The 16,532-nt window shown below is 52.8% G+C and overlaps 1 protein-coding gene across 4 annotated transcripts in view; it reads left to right on the forward strand.

Moving 5' to 3' along the window:
* Positions 1-16,532, forward strand: part of NEURL1B (neuralized E3 ubiquitin protein ligase 1B) — a 117,634-nt gene that overhangs the window by 33,957 nt on the left and 67,145 nt on the right. For 2 of the 4 annotated variants that reach the window (XM_038186492.2, XM_038186490.2), the window contains one exon: positions 11,875-11,961. The exons of 1 other annotated variant lie outside the window; for it this stretch is intronic. In XM_038186492.2, coding sequence (XP_038042420.1) covers positions 11,875-11,961 — 87 coding nt within the window. Of the gene's footprint in view, positions 1-11,463; positions 11,567-11,874; positions 11,962-16,532 lie in introns of those variants that run through there. One more of the 4 variants, XM_038186491.2, reaches the window with a different exon arrangement.

Here is a 16,532-nt window from a genome sequence, read left to right on the forward strand (position 1 = left end):
CTGCAGAGAAATCTCACTGGGTTCAGGTGATGGGCACGTTCATAGCCTCAGGGAACACAGCAGGGCCACGCTGCGTGGGTTGGGGCACTCAATCTTCGTGTTTTGCCTCGAGTTTTATGTTGAGGCAGCAACTCTAAAAGTGACAAACGAGCACTGGTCCAGTGCCTTGTCGGGTGCTGTGCGAAAGCAGACAGACACGGGCGGTTTCTGAAATTCCCAGCCCACCAGGCCATTAAACCATGCTTCGTAAAGCAGCTGGAGAACTACCCTGTTCCTAGATCAAGGGAAACCACGTGCACTTGTTCTGCGACAGTGAGTGGGGCCTTTCTGGAGCTCCTCTGTAGCTTTCTGACTGCAGAAGAACGTAAGAAATACCTTTTAAATCTGGGGCAGTAAGCTGTAAGACAGCTCATTTCTGAAGGGAAAATGCTGCTCCCCTCAGCACCTGAATTAAAACCTTTGCTTGCTTGGCCAGGCACCACTTTTTTTAAAAAAATTATTTATTTCCATCTTGTTTTGTTCCTTTCTGTCCCCGGAATAGCAGCCAGGGGGACACCAGCGTTTTCTGTGAGCTGTTTTTCTGGGAAAGGTGCTGTCCGTAGGGTGCATGCTGCCTGCACTAACTCCTCCTCTGAAGTGCGGAGCGCTTGGAATTGCCAAATTTGGACTTTCTCATTCCTTTTGTTTCCCCTCTCAGCCTTTATTCAGGGAAAAATGAGATGTGGGTGAGTCTGGAGGGGGGAGCAGCTCGGGAACCCCTGCCTGCGAGCGTGTCTGCTTTGAGCAGGAGCAGGAGGAGAAGCAGCAGGAGCTCAGCATGGTGGGGACCACCGGGGCCTCGAGCCCCACGTTTGCTCGTATCACTTCGTGTCTCAGAGGCCGGGGATCCCTCCTTGGCTCCAGAATTCATGCATCTGCACACCCTGCACCGCCAGGCCTGCCTCCCTCCCCGGGGCAGCTTTCTGCCACAGCCCAGTGGGGTTTTGCAGCCAGTCACGTTTATTGTCACTTAGGAGATTTGGATCTGTGATGCACATGGGATTTCCCTCCCCGACTTCCCCTCTCCGCCAGTAGCTTTTATTTTTTCTCCCCTTTATTGCTGGTTTCTGCCATTTTGGAGAGCAGCGAGCGTTAGCGCTGTGAAAACAACGAAACCACCAACCTTGAGAAAAACCTCAAGGAGTCGAGGGGACTCGTTTTCATTTCAGTTGGCAACTTCTGCAAGTGCTGAGCAGGAAAACATGATCTTCCCTCTTGTCATTTCTTTATAAGAAACAGCTTGAGCCCCGTGCGCGGGGCTGCGAGCTCTCCGGAGGGCTCCCCGGTGGGGCAGGCAGCCGGGGCCCCGCCAGCGGCCTCCTGCAGTTCGTGCTCCTCTCTTAATCTCCTGCTGCAGAAATCGGGACAGATCTCTGGATTTTAGCGGTGTGTTGTATTTTATCTTCTCTTTTCTTCCCCTTAATTTTGTTTTAGAAAGCAGCCGACCTGCCAACCACAACAAACAGCGGAGGCTCCTGTCGCCTGCGCGTCTCCCCCCGGCACCCCCTCGCCGGTCAGGGTTTATCTCCGAGCTTGGAGCCCAGCCTGGGCTGCGGATAACTTGGCGTTTACAATTCAGAGCACTACAATAAACAAGCAAATAGCTGCCCCTTTCCCACACACACACATATACGGTGCACGTATACATGCAGGGCGATGCTTAATGCTTGCTGTCCGTGGGCCTGGGGGCTGTTTATGTACAGCGCCGCGTGTTTATACATGGAGTTCATCTCCTCAAGTGAAGACAGATTAAGCAGCGGGGTGAATAGACCGGTTATGTGAACTATGGGATTTCCAACCTCGAAATACTGCCAAGACCGAGCCAGACAAATTGGTAGCACAGCAGTGTTTCTCATTAATGTACATGGAAAGTTGTGCCTTGCTGATAATGCACAACAGCATCCTGTTGGGAGCTTTGGGAACCCATCGGGGAGCAGCCAGCAGAGCAGCATTCGAGGCTGGGCTGTGTCTTCTCCTTGCCCTCTCTTTCTCCTCTGAGAACCTCGCAGGAGAAAAAAACCATGCAACTCCCCCGTGCTGACATCCTGCAGTCTGTGGGAATGGCAGCGTGGGGATGGCACAGTTTGCCGAGCAGAAATAAGGCTGTTTGTTAGGGCCTCCCTTCTCTCCCCACGGCCACTCCCTGCTGGATGTGGTTTCCTGGGTACGTGGCTGTGGTTCCCACCTTCCAGCCCAGCAAGATTTATTTAAAACTTGAAAATAAGCCTACCTGCCTTAATCGTACGTGGTGGTTTCCTTTGCTGCCCCAGGCGTTGATGCTGATGCACAGATCTGTGGGTTGGCTTTTGGGTTCTGCACTGGAGAGCTCTCCCGTGCCCTCCAGCTCCAGCACTCCCAAAACTTCACCTCCTAGAGACCGTGGAGAGCAGCAGCACAGGTGGTGATGCTGGACTGCTCATTCTGCTGGGAACCTCTGGGAAACCACTGGACAAAAGGAAATGCTCGCGTCTCCATCTCCCCACTCCTGACCAATTATTTCCAAGTTGGGTATGGGCAGGGGCAGCGTGTACTTGGACTAAAAGCTTGTTTATGGCAGGCTTTGGAGCAGAGGGCGGCTCCCGCCTGGCACAAAAGGTTAGTCACCTTCAGCCAAGCAACAGGAGAGGCCACGTGGGCTCATTGTTCGGCGTCAGATAAAGCAAAATCCCAGTGATCCCAGGTGGGCCAGGCTGGGAGGTGCCCTCTGCTTTCCCTTTGTGCCGTCAGGGTGGCGCTGGGAGCCCAGCCTCGTGTCTCCTCTATTCCTGCCCGTGATGGGCACTTCCATTCCGTCGTGGTTTCTGTCATCACTTAGGATACAGCTGCTGGTTTTGGCCAGCACGAGTGTCCCTGTGTAGGCACGGTGGGGAAAACACCAGGGCAGGCACGGGGTTGTACGGCACGGTGAGGTGTCCTGCAGCTGGCCAGACAGCGCGGCTGGTGCCAGGGGACTCTCGCGGGGACCTTCTTGCCTTTCTTTGTGCCGGGGAAGGAAGCTGGCAAACGGCTCGCATTGTTCGGAGCCAGGGAACAACAACAACAACTGGCTGGGGTGGGACCTGGCCAGCCCTTTGACCTGCTCCATCGTGATGGCTTCATAGGAATAGAGCACGAGTCGGTGTTGTTGGCTGGTTCCTACTCATCTCCCCTCTCCTTTCCCAGCGCAGCCCGTGTCGGAGCCGTGCTGAGCATCAGGTGAGCAGCTCCTCCTCTCTGACCTGGCTCGGAGCCTCTGCTCCCTACCTGCAGAAGTGGCACCGTCACAGCGATCCCTGAAGTGACGGCACCAAAAGTTCCTGGATATTTTGAGCCGCGCTGAATCGCGCTAACAGCTCTCTCCGTGCCCATCAGTGGTTAATTTATTCGTTAGGATCGGTGTGGGTATGCTTCTCGTAGAGCTAAAATGCTGGAGCTAGCACTATTTGCTCCTTCCCTGACAGTGTTTCCTGAGGGGGGTTGTGTTGCTTCAGGATATGAATAATCTGGGTCAGCCTGTCCCAAAATCAGTCTGAATTCCTTCTAGTAACTGTCATGTCTGCAGCTGCCACATTGTGCCTGCCTGCTGAAATGACAGAGCATAGATATCCTTGATTCATGGAAGGCAATAAGAACGGCAATTCAAGTTAAGAGCTTGGCATAGAGACACTCCAGAAATGCCCAGGAACGAATAAATATAGTTTTGACCCTGAGATAAAAGAGCTTTGCTCTGACAAAACTTGACCTACCTCCATGGCAGCTGAGGGTCAGAGCAGGGTCTGGAAGGAGATGGCCCCAGGTGGGTCTGTAAGTGTTGTCCGTGGGGTTGGAGTGAATCTGGGGGCTGCTCGTGTACCAGTGGCTGACCCTCAGCCCTTGGAGAGCTGCTCCTCGCTGCTATCTCACCACCCATGCTTGGCTTTTTTTTTTTTTAATTTTCTTTGAAACACATTCCTCATCTCTTTCCCAAATCCTGTGGAGTTACCTCTGCTTTTCATCAGCAGCTCTCCGTGTGTCTTTGCGTGCTCCCCGAGGGTTTGCCAGGTGGAGGTGCAGCACGCAGCGCCCCGCTCCAACCTCGCCCAGAGGCTCTGCGAGCCTGGGTCCCACGGAGCTGGGAAGCTGCCGGCAGGCTGGGGCAGTGCAAACTCCCCGATACCCCTGTCGGTCACAGGCACGACTCACAGTGACCCCCCCACAGTTCCCTCAGCAACATGAGTGCAAGAGGGACGTGATTTTAGGGTTAGGCGGCCACGAGGCTGCCGATGGAGGGAGCGGTGCCGACTGCCCCATGCGGGTTTGCAAAGGGCTCCAACTTGGCACGAGTCCTCTTGGCTGCTGGGTGTTTTTTCCTTTAGAAAGGCTCGGTTCTTATCTTGCGAAAATATAGATATTTCTCCATGAAGACAGAATTTCCCTCGTTAAACATCCTGGCTCATCTGCTCCAAGAAACGTTCTCCTTTCATTATTTGGGTTCATTTGCCAGATTTATATAATTATTGAAGAGAACATGAAACAGTGAAAATAACGCTTTATGGGGTTGGTTAGACTTTTTATAAAGATCTTAACTCAGTGAAAATGCCCTTCTGACTTGCCATCCTCTGTCAGGAGTTGCATAGCAACTACCTGCCCTCCTAGGTCCTGTTTGGAACTGAGTATTTCTTGTGGAGAAGATGAACTTGACTTAAAAATAGATATTTTGCCCCTGTTGAGTCATTTTTCACTGGAAAAAAAAAGTGCTTTGAGTATGACTAAACTTTTCACAGATCGGATCTGACAATGGACATTTCTTGACATTTTAGAAATGTTTTTGTTTGGGACAGCTGGATTAAAACCAAAAGAAACCAAGCGTTGGACTGAGTGATGTTCCCCTCTCATCCAGAGGCTCGAGGACGTTCCCATGACATGGAGGACAATGCATTTTAACAATTTATTTTTTTTTTTTAGCCCAAAGGATTTTCCTTTGTGCCAAGAGTAAAAGTGACTTTGACGAGGATCCCATGGGAGCAGATCCCATGAAAGACCCCATACAAAACATTGGTGTGGATGGGACCATCCCTCAGGTGAGCTGGGTTGGGAGCTGAAAGAGGAGCTTCAGCTGGTCTGTGAGTCTGAGACTTTGCTTGCCTTCACCAAAGTTCCTTGAGCTTTTTGCTCAGGGACAAATGAAGCTCTGCATCTGGGCCAGATTAACAGTTCACATTTTTCAGTCCAGCAAGCAGGAGAAAATAATGGGAAAAAGACTGGGTCACTCTGAAATGAGAATTCTTAGGAGCTGGTGCTCTTCTTGGCCCTGTCTGCAGGAGCCAGAGCAAAGCGTTCCTGGTTTCCATGGCCCTATTTTAAAGCATGAGGAGAGAGCAGAAAAGATTGAAGGAAAAGAGACCTCTTGGTCTTTGGGCACCTAGTATTCTGAGGGTCATTTTATTTGGAGGGTCACCCTCTGCGTGGCGCAGGAGGGCTGCCGGCTGCCTTCCTCCACCGCTGCACCTCGGTATCCAGGCTGGAAGAGCTCAGAGGAGGCTGATGAGAATCACTTGGCTAACTGACAGCTCCTGTGGGGGAGACGAAAGCTTCTCGCAGATGCTCGTGGCAAGGGCTAGGACCTGATATGAGTAGCACCAGAGTGATTTTTTCTCAACTCGAAGAAGAAGTTTGGCTCCTCTGCCTTTGTGCGACCTCCTGATTTAGCACCTCCGGTCCTGCCGGGTGGCAAAGAAATCGCAGCAGAGCGGGCTGTGGGTGTGAACGCTCGGTCCCTTGCTCCGAAGGAGCTGCGCTGAGGCTGACAGCGGAGGCAGTTGGCACATCCCTCATTAGTGGCATCGCCTGGAGCTTGTGAGCACAGCTGCTCCTGCTGCCAGCCCCCGGGGAGCCGCGGCGCTGCCAGGGCGAGCGCAGCACTGGGAGCGTTTCCATCCCGCTCCCCTGGGTCCCTCCCCACGCTGAGAAGAGGGGCGAAGCCTCTGCCCTCGTGGCTGTCGGGACAGCAAGTTTTTCACTTTCTCATGATAGCTCAGCCATGAGACTTACTTTTACCACTAAGCCTCTCCTCATCTCCCTCCTTGCACCCCGTGTAAATAACCATTCATAGCGAGACCTTCGCACCGTTTGTGCAAATCTATTTCCATCTCGTTAGAGCTGTTTTCTCCTGTGGGATTTCTCCGTGAAATCCATTTGGTAAATGAGTCTCTCATCCCCTTAGGCCTCGCAAATCTCTTGTGCAACCTCTGGCTTTGTGTTTCGCGGCGTGTCTTTTTTTAGGCTAAGCAGATAACCTCGAGACCCCGTGTGATTTGCTTTCCCTGTTGGTCCTTCCAGAAGATCACAGGACTCTGTGAAATATGTATTCTTCGGTGGTTATGATGAAAAATAAAAATTCCAAGTATCCCCGAGGAGGGGAAATAAAGGCAGCAGCAGGGATTTGTTAACATTTAGGCAGAATCAGCCAAGAGCCTGACACTGTCCAGATGACACTTCCTGGCTGCAAAGATAACTCACTAAAGGAAACACGAGTTGTGGCTGCACTGGCGATGAGAAATACAACCCCTGCCAAGAATTCACCCCAAGCCCGGTGGGAGCTGCCTCTTTTTCTTTCCCTTGTGCAAAGGGTTCAAGTTTATTTAGTTGGGAAATATGCCCAGCATTTCCCGAGGAGGAGCGGAGGCTAGGTAAAGTGGACTCGTGAGAGCTGGGGTTGGTTTCTTGCTGCTCAAGACCTGAGGATGGATGTGGGGAAGGTTTGGGTTTGCTAAGGTGAGGGTGCCTGGCTCTGGCTGATGCTGGCCCAGGGTCCTGCATTGCTCCCTGGCTGGGTCTGGGCTGCTGGGGACACAAGGACACATCCGTGCCAGGCGTCTGGGTGGGTGCAGGAGGGGACTCGAGGGCACATCTGGATGGGTGCAGGAGGGGACTCGAGGGCACATCTGGACGGGTGCTGGAGCCTGCGCACCCCAAGCAGCCTGTGGGAGTCTCAGCTCGGGGACGCGCGGTGCCCGAGGCGCACACAAGTCGGTGTGATGCTCAGCAAAAGGATGAGGTGGATGTGAATGAAGGGCAAAGGTTTCGAGGTCTGCTTTCATACAACAGGGCCGTTTGGTTTGGTAACCCCGCCGTGGGCTCGCTTTGTGCTGGGACCAGCTGGGCTGGCTGTGCGAGCGCTTCCACTGCAGCCAGCAGGCAGAGGATCTGATGAGATTATCTCTGTCTGTGCAGTTTGCTTTCCCCAAGGTATTCAATAGCCTTTCAAGCTACAAAATTAACCGAGCAAATTGAATACAAGGCCATAGATCAAGCGTTATGGGCTCGTGATCTAACGTAGAGGCGAACACGAGGTGTATTGCAGCGTGCGTTTAACTCCCCAGCTCTGGAGCACCTCGCTGAGCCACGCACGGCATCTTATTTCCCTTTCTCACCTTATTTCCCTCACTCAAAATGTCTGAGCTCATCCCAGCTGGTGCTTGGCTTCAGCTAGTGGCTGTGCCTCAGACTGGAGGTGTTTCACAGCTTTTCCTTTGTTGCCATGGCAGGGATAAATACTTTAATGCATTTGGTCTGGGGGGTTTGAGGTTTTCCTGGCTGTTAAATTGAACCTGAAGAGTAGGGCAAATTTCACCTAATGTGCAGGATAAATTTATAACCTTTTTTTTTTTTTTTTTTTTTTTCCCCCTATGGAGTTGTGTGCTTTGCTCTACCTGGGAACATCCCAATGTTAACCGGGCATGAGATTTTTCTCTGAGTACCAGAAGTCAAATGCTGAAAATATTCTGTGTGTGGGATGTATTTGGGTTTGGAGTTTTACAGAAGTTCCCAAATTCTATTTTTTTCTCTTGAATAGATCCAAATCCACTTGATAGATTCAAATCCACTTTTTGTGATCTTGGCTTTGTAGGCAAAATGACATCAGCACCAAGCTTGTAGCTCCTCTGGGGAAACTAAGAGCTTGTGTAAGAGCTGACAAGGGAATAAGGATGCTTATGTTTTGTTTTTCCTTAAAATGAAATTTTGGAGTAGTTTGCCTGCAGGCTTTGGCTTTTCCAGCCTCAGCTGAGGCTGGAGCTGTATCAAAAGACCGGGGCAATCTTCTTCAGCCGGGTCTTTCTTAAGCGTCTCTCAATACCAATTTCCTCTCTTTTGGGTCAAATCACTCAGAGTCCCCTGACATTTTCTCACAAATTGCTTTTTCCAGCAATTCTGCGTTTTCTATTTATGAATTTTTCTATTGTCCTATCAAAGTTGGTTAGGATCCAGTGTGTCACAAGTTCACCATTGTCTTCTGGCCCTCACGCTGAGGGCATCATTTGTCATGCTGAGATCTGGAATGGGTCCACGCTGCACTTGCCATTGCCTGCTCACCCTTCGCAGCGCACGGGTGAGGCTCTGCGGTGGGAAAAGCAGCTTTACTGCGGGCCGGAGACTTTTTTTGCTACTTAAATATTTGATTTTTCTCTCTTCTGCGTATTTTCCAGCTAAGACAGCCAGGAGGTTGTGTAAATAGCTCATAAAGTTGATATCGCCCAGGAAGAAATGGAGCTCCCATCAATTCTGAGATCACAAGGGAAAATAGCGTCTGTTTCCTGGAGAGCTGGCTTCTGCCCGACAGAAATAGCTGCGTGGGGTGGGTCAGTGCGACAAGACTGCCAGCCCTCCTAGGAAGGAAAAACCAAAAAATGGTACAGGTCAGCGCTGAGCTGTTTGGTCCAAGCGCCGGGGAAAAGGGATGGGGGAAAAGTAATGGCAGAGAACAGCACGGATCAGAACCGAGAGCTGCTACGGGCCTGCGGGTGGGAGGACGGGTGGCTGCTGTGCTGTGTCAGAGGGAACCCAGGAGATGGAGGGAGAGGAGCGAGGTGGCCAAAGCTGCTGCACATCAGCGGGGCCAGGGCTCCGTTTGCTCAGGGAGAGAAGGGGGAGGCTGTGGTGGTGGAGAGACAGACGTACGTGACATTTACAGTGCAAACGCTGCCCAGATTTGAGTGGCACCTGAAAATGAAGCTGCTCTGGGAGCAGAAAATGATGAACTTGCTAACAGAAGGCTGGTTCGAGAGGGCTTTGTGGAGTTTTTGGGGAGAGCTCACGGGCCCGCGGGTCCTAGGGCAGGCTGATGGAGTCGCTGAGGTTTAGTGCTGGCCACGTGTGGGTCGGGAAGGATGCTCGTTAGTGAAAAGCAGAGCTGTGCCTATTAGACAAGCTTTTGCTGAGAGCAGCAAAACTTTTCGGCGCTCTCTTCAGCCGCCTTAATTTGCTGTGTTCCACAGCTGACCTTCCACAAACGAGCCCTACGCATTAAGCACCCTACAAAGAGCATGCATGTGCCTTCAGGGGTCTTCATGCTTGGCTGCAGCCACGCAAGCCTCGCACGCTAGCTTGTTTATTGCCAGATCCCCGGTGGTGACAGCCCCAGGATCTCAGCATCAGGCTGGGATGGAAAGGTCCCTTCCCTTCCCCGGGCAGAGTCTCCCAGTGCTGCCACTCTGGAGATGCTGCAGTTACTGGGATAACTGGGAATCCTCTCTGAGGCTGAGGAGGAGCACACGGAGGCGTGCACATCCCTGTGTTGGTGTGATATCCCTTGTCCTCAGCTGCCTCAAACCTCGGCTGCACACAGCCCGTGCTGTGTGCCCAAATCCTGCTTCTTTTGCCTCCTGAGCCTGTCACAGGCATGGCACTGGGACTGCTTGTCCCAGGGAGGGTTGTGAGAATTTCTTACGGAGCTGAGCACGTGGACGGCCCCGCCAGCTCCTTGTCACAGCAGCTCCGTTTGCCAAATGCGTCCGGCTCAGTCCAAGGGAGTTCCCCCATCTCCTGGTCTTCACCGACAGAGCAGCGCTCGTGGCTTTCAGGGCCGGGCCTGAGCTTGTGCCAGTTGGCACTTCCCAGCCCCACGCTGTTATGATTTGCTCCAGATGGTGTGTGCGAGCTGCCATGCCCCGAGTTAGCTGGTTGCTCGGCTCAAGATCTTGCTCTTGGCGTTTGACATGCAACCATTCCCCCGCTTGCTTGTGGATTATGAGACGAGGAGATGTTGGGCTCTTGTGTACTCCAAGAAGCCTCTGTTCCTGTCCACTTCAGATATTAACCACTTCCCAATAAATGCGTCACGGGCAGAATAAAGAGGAGGTTGTTGCCCCAAAGAGTTTGCAGCTTAAATGGAAACTTTGAGCTTTTGAGAAAGGGTGGAGGCTGCAAAGACTAATAGCGAAGTGTCAGTGATCCCAAGTTCAGCTTGCAGTGCCCCGTTTTTTGTTTAGATTTCATTTTGCTGATTTCCCCCGTGTGTTTTCTTGGTGCCTCCTGAGTGGGAAAAGGGGGTTTGTGAGGAATGTTTTGATGAAAGAGCTGCGAGGAACTGAAAGAGCAACACCCAGTGCAAGGCAAGGGATTGAGAAATATGGCCTGGGTGCAAGGAGCTGTGGATGGCACCAGGAGGAGATGCAGAAGTGGTCATTTATTTATTTATTTTTTAATGGTTTGAGGAAGTTTGTTGCTTCTGCCCTGCCATGGCTCTGCTTCTGCGGCATCTGACCTCTACCTGCTGTCTGTCTTCTCTTCTGTTCATCTTCCAACTCTTCCTCACCATCACTCTTGGACAAACCCCGGGTCCCTCTCAGCCTGAAGCTCGGGGTAATCTCATAAGGTTAGGGGCTCTCACTGCAGACAAATTTTCCTTTGGTAAATCCTTGACTCTCAGTCTACTCTGAGGTCTCGTTGGCTCAATGGGCCTGAGAAGACGGCACAGGAGACACGTGAAATATCACGGCTGTGTGTGTCCGAGGCGATAATGAGGAGGAAGGCACCGGCAGTCATCTGCTACTTGGGGTGTCCAGGCAAAATAAATGGCCTCGCCCCCACGCGTGGAGCTGAGGACAGTGGGTGCCTTGGGAGGCAGCGCAGACACACGGACACCCCAATTATTTAGGCTTTCCAGACTTCCCATGCTGCGATGGAAATTGCGTGCACCGAATGCGTAAAACTTCCCGGGAAGTGAAGCCAGCCCGTTTGGTCTTACCAGCAAAGCCGTGGGTGTACGGGTGCGTTAGCTAAGGTCAGGGAGCTCTGCCACCCTCAGCCCGTGGTCGCTGCTGTCAGCTTTCACCTGGGGCCTGCGGAGGAGCTGGCGATGTGCTGTGCCTCCCCTCGCTGTGTTTGTGCCATGGAGCTCCGCGTGAGCAGCGGGTGAAGACGCACAAGCTATTTATGTTTGCAGCCCATTTCCCATGCCTTAGAGGCAGTTTGCCTGACTTAGCATTCCCAAGATGCTGCCAAGCAGAGCAGAGCGCAGAGGAAGAGCCTCCTGCCCGCGTAAACAGAAGGGCAGCAAGCAAGCCGGGCTGATGCTTTACGAGGCATTTCCGTGCTGAGGCTCCGGCTGTTTGGCCTAGAAGCAACTCTACGCTCCCATAAATCAGCTGCGTTTTCCTCCAGCTAACACAAGAGTTGGGGCTGAACCCTCCAGCTGGCTTCATGTCGAACGTGATGGGAAAGAGAAGAGGCACCGACCCCGGTGCCCTGCTTTGCAGAGTGGGAAGGAAGCCTGGGAATGTGCGTAAAGGTGTGTTGTGCAGAGCTTTTCTTCCCTGTGTGCATTTCCAGAAGAGAAGCTGGGATGGCTGCACTCCTTTCTCTCTCCACTCTGGTGAGAGGAATGTCATGATTGAACCAGAATGTTTTTGCTGAAAAGGGAAAAGAAAAAGGCTGGATGTGAAATCTCTTTAGCCTCACTACCAAGCTTATAAACGAGTGACGGAAGCACCCCCTGCTCCTTCCAGCTTTGTGTGTGTGTGTGTGTTTGGTAAGAGCACTTTCTCTTCATCGTGGTTTTACTCATCTCATTCCCACCAATTCTCTCCGGTCCTCCAGGGAATCCCGTGGCAGCAGGCAGCAGACGAGACATGACGGCCAGCAGGAGGGTCCCCGTCCTCGCCCTCGTGCCCCTGCGCTGTGCAGGTACGGCGGTGCCAGCGGCGTGGTGGGGCTGCGGCATCCCCCCCGGGGCAGCCCCGAGGAGGTGGCACCGCAGCCACACGGCAGGGTAGCAGACGCGCAGGTCTCCAAGGGGAAATGCAGTGGGTGGGTTTTTGAAGAGGCCGAGGTTTAATCTGACAAGCTCTGCAGTTACAAGGTAGAGGGATGCCTGGTGAGACTGCTCGGTGTGGGGTGAAGGGGTTTTCAGCCCCGGATGCATCGTAAAAGATATGCTAAGGGCTCTTGTGTCCTGTTGAAGGGCTCTGCTTCCAGTGAGGAGCATGTGTTCATTAGTATCTGTAAGTAACCAAGGCCGTGTTGGGCTACACAAGCACATACTGAGATGAAGAGGACTTCTGGCATGCAAGGAAGGGATTTGTTGCTCACATCTCTCCTCTGTGCCAGACCAGCTTCTCAGGTTCTGCTCACGCTTCACCTCATCTGCATTCGAACAGTGCCTGCCCTCCTTCAGCACTGTCCCACAGCCTGCTGGCCTCTTGCAGGCTTTACTCTCCCGCTTTGTTATGGTCTTTCTGGTCATCCTAGCCATTTCTGTCCCCTGTTGAGACTCTTCTCCCTGTGGAAACGTTTCAGCTCAAGGGCTAAGTTTTTATGCAGAGTCCTTCATTTTTGGAAGTGCAACCAGGAGAGGAAGTGGGTTTTATACCCGTGTTCTGCACCGAAAGTTCAGGCATCTTGAGGGTGTATGTGTTGCCTGCAGTTAGTCAGACAGGAAAGGAAGATTTAAAAAGGAGACCAGGGTATTTTAAATAGCTTGATCTAAAATTGATACCAATCTGTCTCTTTGTGGCAGCAGGCTAAAATAATATTTCCAGGCAGATGAGGGAAGCTGCCTGATGTGGAATTTGAGTATGATCATGACTGACATGGATATTGGGGCTGTTCCAGGGAGGAGACGTGGAGAAGTCAATCCTCTGGCAGCTCAGCAGCGGGGTGGCTTGGTGCCTGGGTGAAGGATTGCAAGGGGTGAGAGCTGGAGAACAGCAGAGCACCAGGAAGGCTTTGTAGCAAGGAAATGCAGAATACGTGGCGGGCTCCAAAAATCAGCCCCACGTGTGTAACCACGACCAGGTCTGCGTGCTCTGGGCAGGTAGGTAGCTGCCCCAAAACAGGCTGTGCATCCCCATCCACACAGTTTCTTGGTGCTGCGGGTACCAGAAGGAGCAGGAGGCACGTCGTGGCCTTGCAGTGTGTTTGCAGCATCCTTGGGAAGAGGGGGAAGATGCTCGAGACCCTTTTTTTGCAAGCGTGCCTTGGAGCCTGTGGTCTTCACTGCTTTTAGTCCAAAATCACTCAAAATATCAGATGGCAAAATGGGAGGCACCTCGCTCAAATGTTTGTCTTTTTTTTTTTTTTTAACAATTTGGTTTCTGCACTGGTAGTGTTGCAGTCATGCAGTGTAAGAATGGAAAGAGGAAATTACTGTCAAACAGCCCCTTCTAAATCGCTGTCAGTGAGTGGCAGGAGATGAGCCAAAGAGATCCCGTTCTTGTCAGCCTCGCTCGAGTAATGCACTGTCCCCGTTCAAGGAGAGCCCTCGTCTTTTTTAGCTTTGTGTAGGTTGAACCAAATTGCAAGTCACGTAAATGATTGATTTGCTTTACTGCAAATGATTGAAAAGTGGCAAAGTGGTAGGAAAAGTAGCGTGTGCTGCTTGAAACGGTTGAGTAATGACTGGGGAAATGGTTTGCTTGCGAATTGTAGCCTCTGGTTTTCAGCTGGAGTCGCAGGTCTGGAGCTCTCCTGGCTTCTGTGACGTGCAGGGAGAGGAGGGGGACGTGCTGCCTGCACGCAGGGGTGGCACTGATGCCAAGCGGCCGGGCTGGTGGCCTCCCGTCCCAGCAGCAGGGACAGGACTGCAGCAGGGGATGGGATCTCAAGAACAACGAGCCCTGGCCCAGATTCAGACGGCCTAATTTCCACCTTTGTCTCCATCTGATGCTTCCCATTGGCAGATGCTGCTGAAAGCTGTGGGTCTTCCCACGGACCACGCGAGGCTGGGAGTTGAGGCAGAATTGAGGTCAGCTGAACCTGGGCCAAATTGTGGCTGGTCTGACTGCCGGTTTGATGCAGCTCGTCCCTTTGAGGATGTCCCTTCCTTCCCGAGAACACGGCATCTGCTGCCCCATGGGGGGGGACAGGGCCTGAAGGTCAGCTGGGCAGGAAAATGGTCTCTGTCCTGGCTGAAGGGACGCAGAAACCCTAATTGGGAGCAGCTAGCCGAGAGGTTGGGGGTGGACAGAAAGGGAAGTGGATGAGATAATGTATCCGAAATCATTGCTGCTTATTGCCAGGTGACAGCCTCAGTCTCTCCTGTCATTAACTTGTTCAATGGTAATTGTATTTCAGGATAATAATCCTAAATATTTCGTCACGCTTCCAGGTGGGGTGCAAGAGATGCTTTGTGAAGGTGAGGGGCATCATCTCCGTTTGCAGGTGGCACTGCCGGGGCCTTCAGCTCACGGGGTTCAACCAGCTGGTATGGATGGTGCCACAGGACCAGCCCATGCCTGTCCATCCACAGCTCGCCTTTCTGGGCTGGAAACAGTTAAACTGCAAAGCTTCTGAGGAGAAAACCACACACCTGAGGTCTGCAAACCTCCCTGGAAAAGGTTTGCTTTAATTTTAGCAGTGTGCTGCCGGCAGGTCCTGAGGTTACGGTCCAGGATTTCCAGGGATTAATCTAAGTAGGGCACAAACTGGCTGGGTTGTGGAAGGTCACCTCCAGCCATCGGCTTGGTGCACAGCTCTCCGTGCTCTGCTCGGTCCGTGCCGATGTCCCAAGGTGTGAGCTTTGCTGGGACGGGGGAGGACGAGCTGGGGAAGGGGATCTGTCGTGGTGCCAGCTCCTGGCTGGAGCTGACCACGAAGACCAAGTTGTTCATTGTCCCCCTCTGCTCTCACCCAGCCTTCAGCCCCTTTATGAAGATGATTCAATGCCTTTTTGTATTCTGCAGAGCCTGGATCAGACACTGAAGCAGAGGTGCACGTTGTGGGGGCCTGTATGTAGCTGTGCTGCTGGAGGTACAGCAGCAGTAGCCCACAGCTCATGGCACGCCGCCTGCAGAAGCATTTTTCAGCTTCTTGGCCAGACTTTGGAGTGAGCTCCAACCTGCCACAGCTCTGCTGTTATCAGTACCGTCTCCCGTCGGTGTAAAGCTAGCTCAGACAGCTCCGTGAGCTGCAGTTGCAGTGCTGGCTCGCTGCTCTGCAGCTGTCCCTGCGAGCGCGCGGTGTGCTGGCTTCAAGGAGTCCCCCCAGCCCTTGACAAATGGGGACAGGGCTGATGCAGAGCAGCAGATGAGGAGGGGAAGTCGGACAGGCCAGCTGGAGAGCGTGAAGGCAAATGGAGTAGGGAAGGAGGGCCTGGAAGGTGGCTACATTTGTCTAGACGATGTCTGCATATTTTTTTTCCTCCCAAAACAGAGTCCGCACTGGACATTACAAATGGTGCATGCATTCCCTGGGTTGTCAGTGCAGCCTTGGCTCCCACCCCGATCTCACACGCTGTTCCTGCAGGGAAAGGCAGTTAGGCAGCACCGGGAGCACGCCTGGGAGGCTTTGCTCTGTTCCTCCTCCTCTGGTGAGGCTGGGGAGGAGAGAACCTGGGCTGAGTCCTGTTTGGGAAAGCAGCTACAGGGCTGTCCCCCTGGTGCCACCAGGCACACAGCCACCTCTAGCTGAACCTTGGGGATGAGGTGCTCAAAGCCTGGCCCCGTCTGGGACCCACAGCCCCTCCTGGGGCAGGACTGAGCCCCACAAGCACCCAGGGCTGCTGCCGCCGTGGAGAAGAAGGGGGCTGCTTGTTTTGGAGACAAAAATAATGATGTGCCTTTCAGGGGATGTGGGACGCTTTGCGCTTAGCTGCCTCGCAGAGCTGACACGGGGCTATGCTGACCTGAGAGCTGTCAGTCAGAGCAGCGTGACGTGCCAATTAGCAAGTTTCATCAAGGGCTTTGAGACTGGGGGTGAGGACCGCATTGGCAAAAGCTGTCCTGTTTAATTGCACAAATCCCAGCCTCTGCCTGTCCGTGGTAGATTGGGAGGCACTGGGGCAGCGGGCAGCCCAAAGGACTGGGTATGCTTCTGCTCAAGAAGCTGCCTGTGTCTTTTTTTTTTCCTATTTGCCTCGTTTTCTCTTGTTTTTTTCCATTGTCTTCCACACTTGCAGAGGCTGCGATTCAGCACTTTTCCTAAGGGAAAAAAATTCCCATTTCTGAGCCGCGATACTTCCTGATCTACCAGTCAGCAAAACCTCTCCAGAATTGTCCACAGCCTTGCTGCACTCTCGTCTGAGATGGGTTTTAACTCAACAAGAGAGCATTCCTCATAATTGAATCACTTTAATGCTTAATTAGGAAAATTCTCTGTTTCCTTGGGGAAGACGAAATGCGCAGCAGCTGAGGGCAGGCCAGGCGCGCTGCTCTTCATCAGCCCGCCATGGTTTCCCCATGGAAATGCCGCGTGGGAAAGCAGAGCCCTCCGGAGACGCAGGCTGCTGCTTGCTTTTTGTGCCCTCTGCTCTCTGGGAG

The sequence above is a fragment of the Anas platyrhynchos genome, chromosome 14 (genome assembly GCF_047663525.1).
Source record: "Anas platyrhynchos isolate ZD024472 breed Pekin duck chromosome 14, IASCAAS_PekinDuck_T2T, whole genome shotgun sequence".
NCBI lineage: Eukaryota > Metazoa > Chordata > Aves > Anseriformes > Anatidae > Anas > Anas platyrhynchos.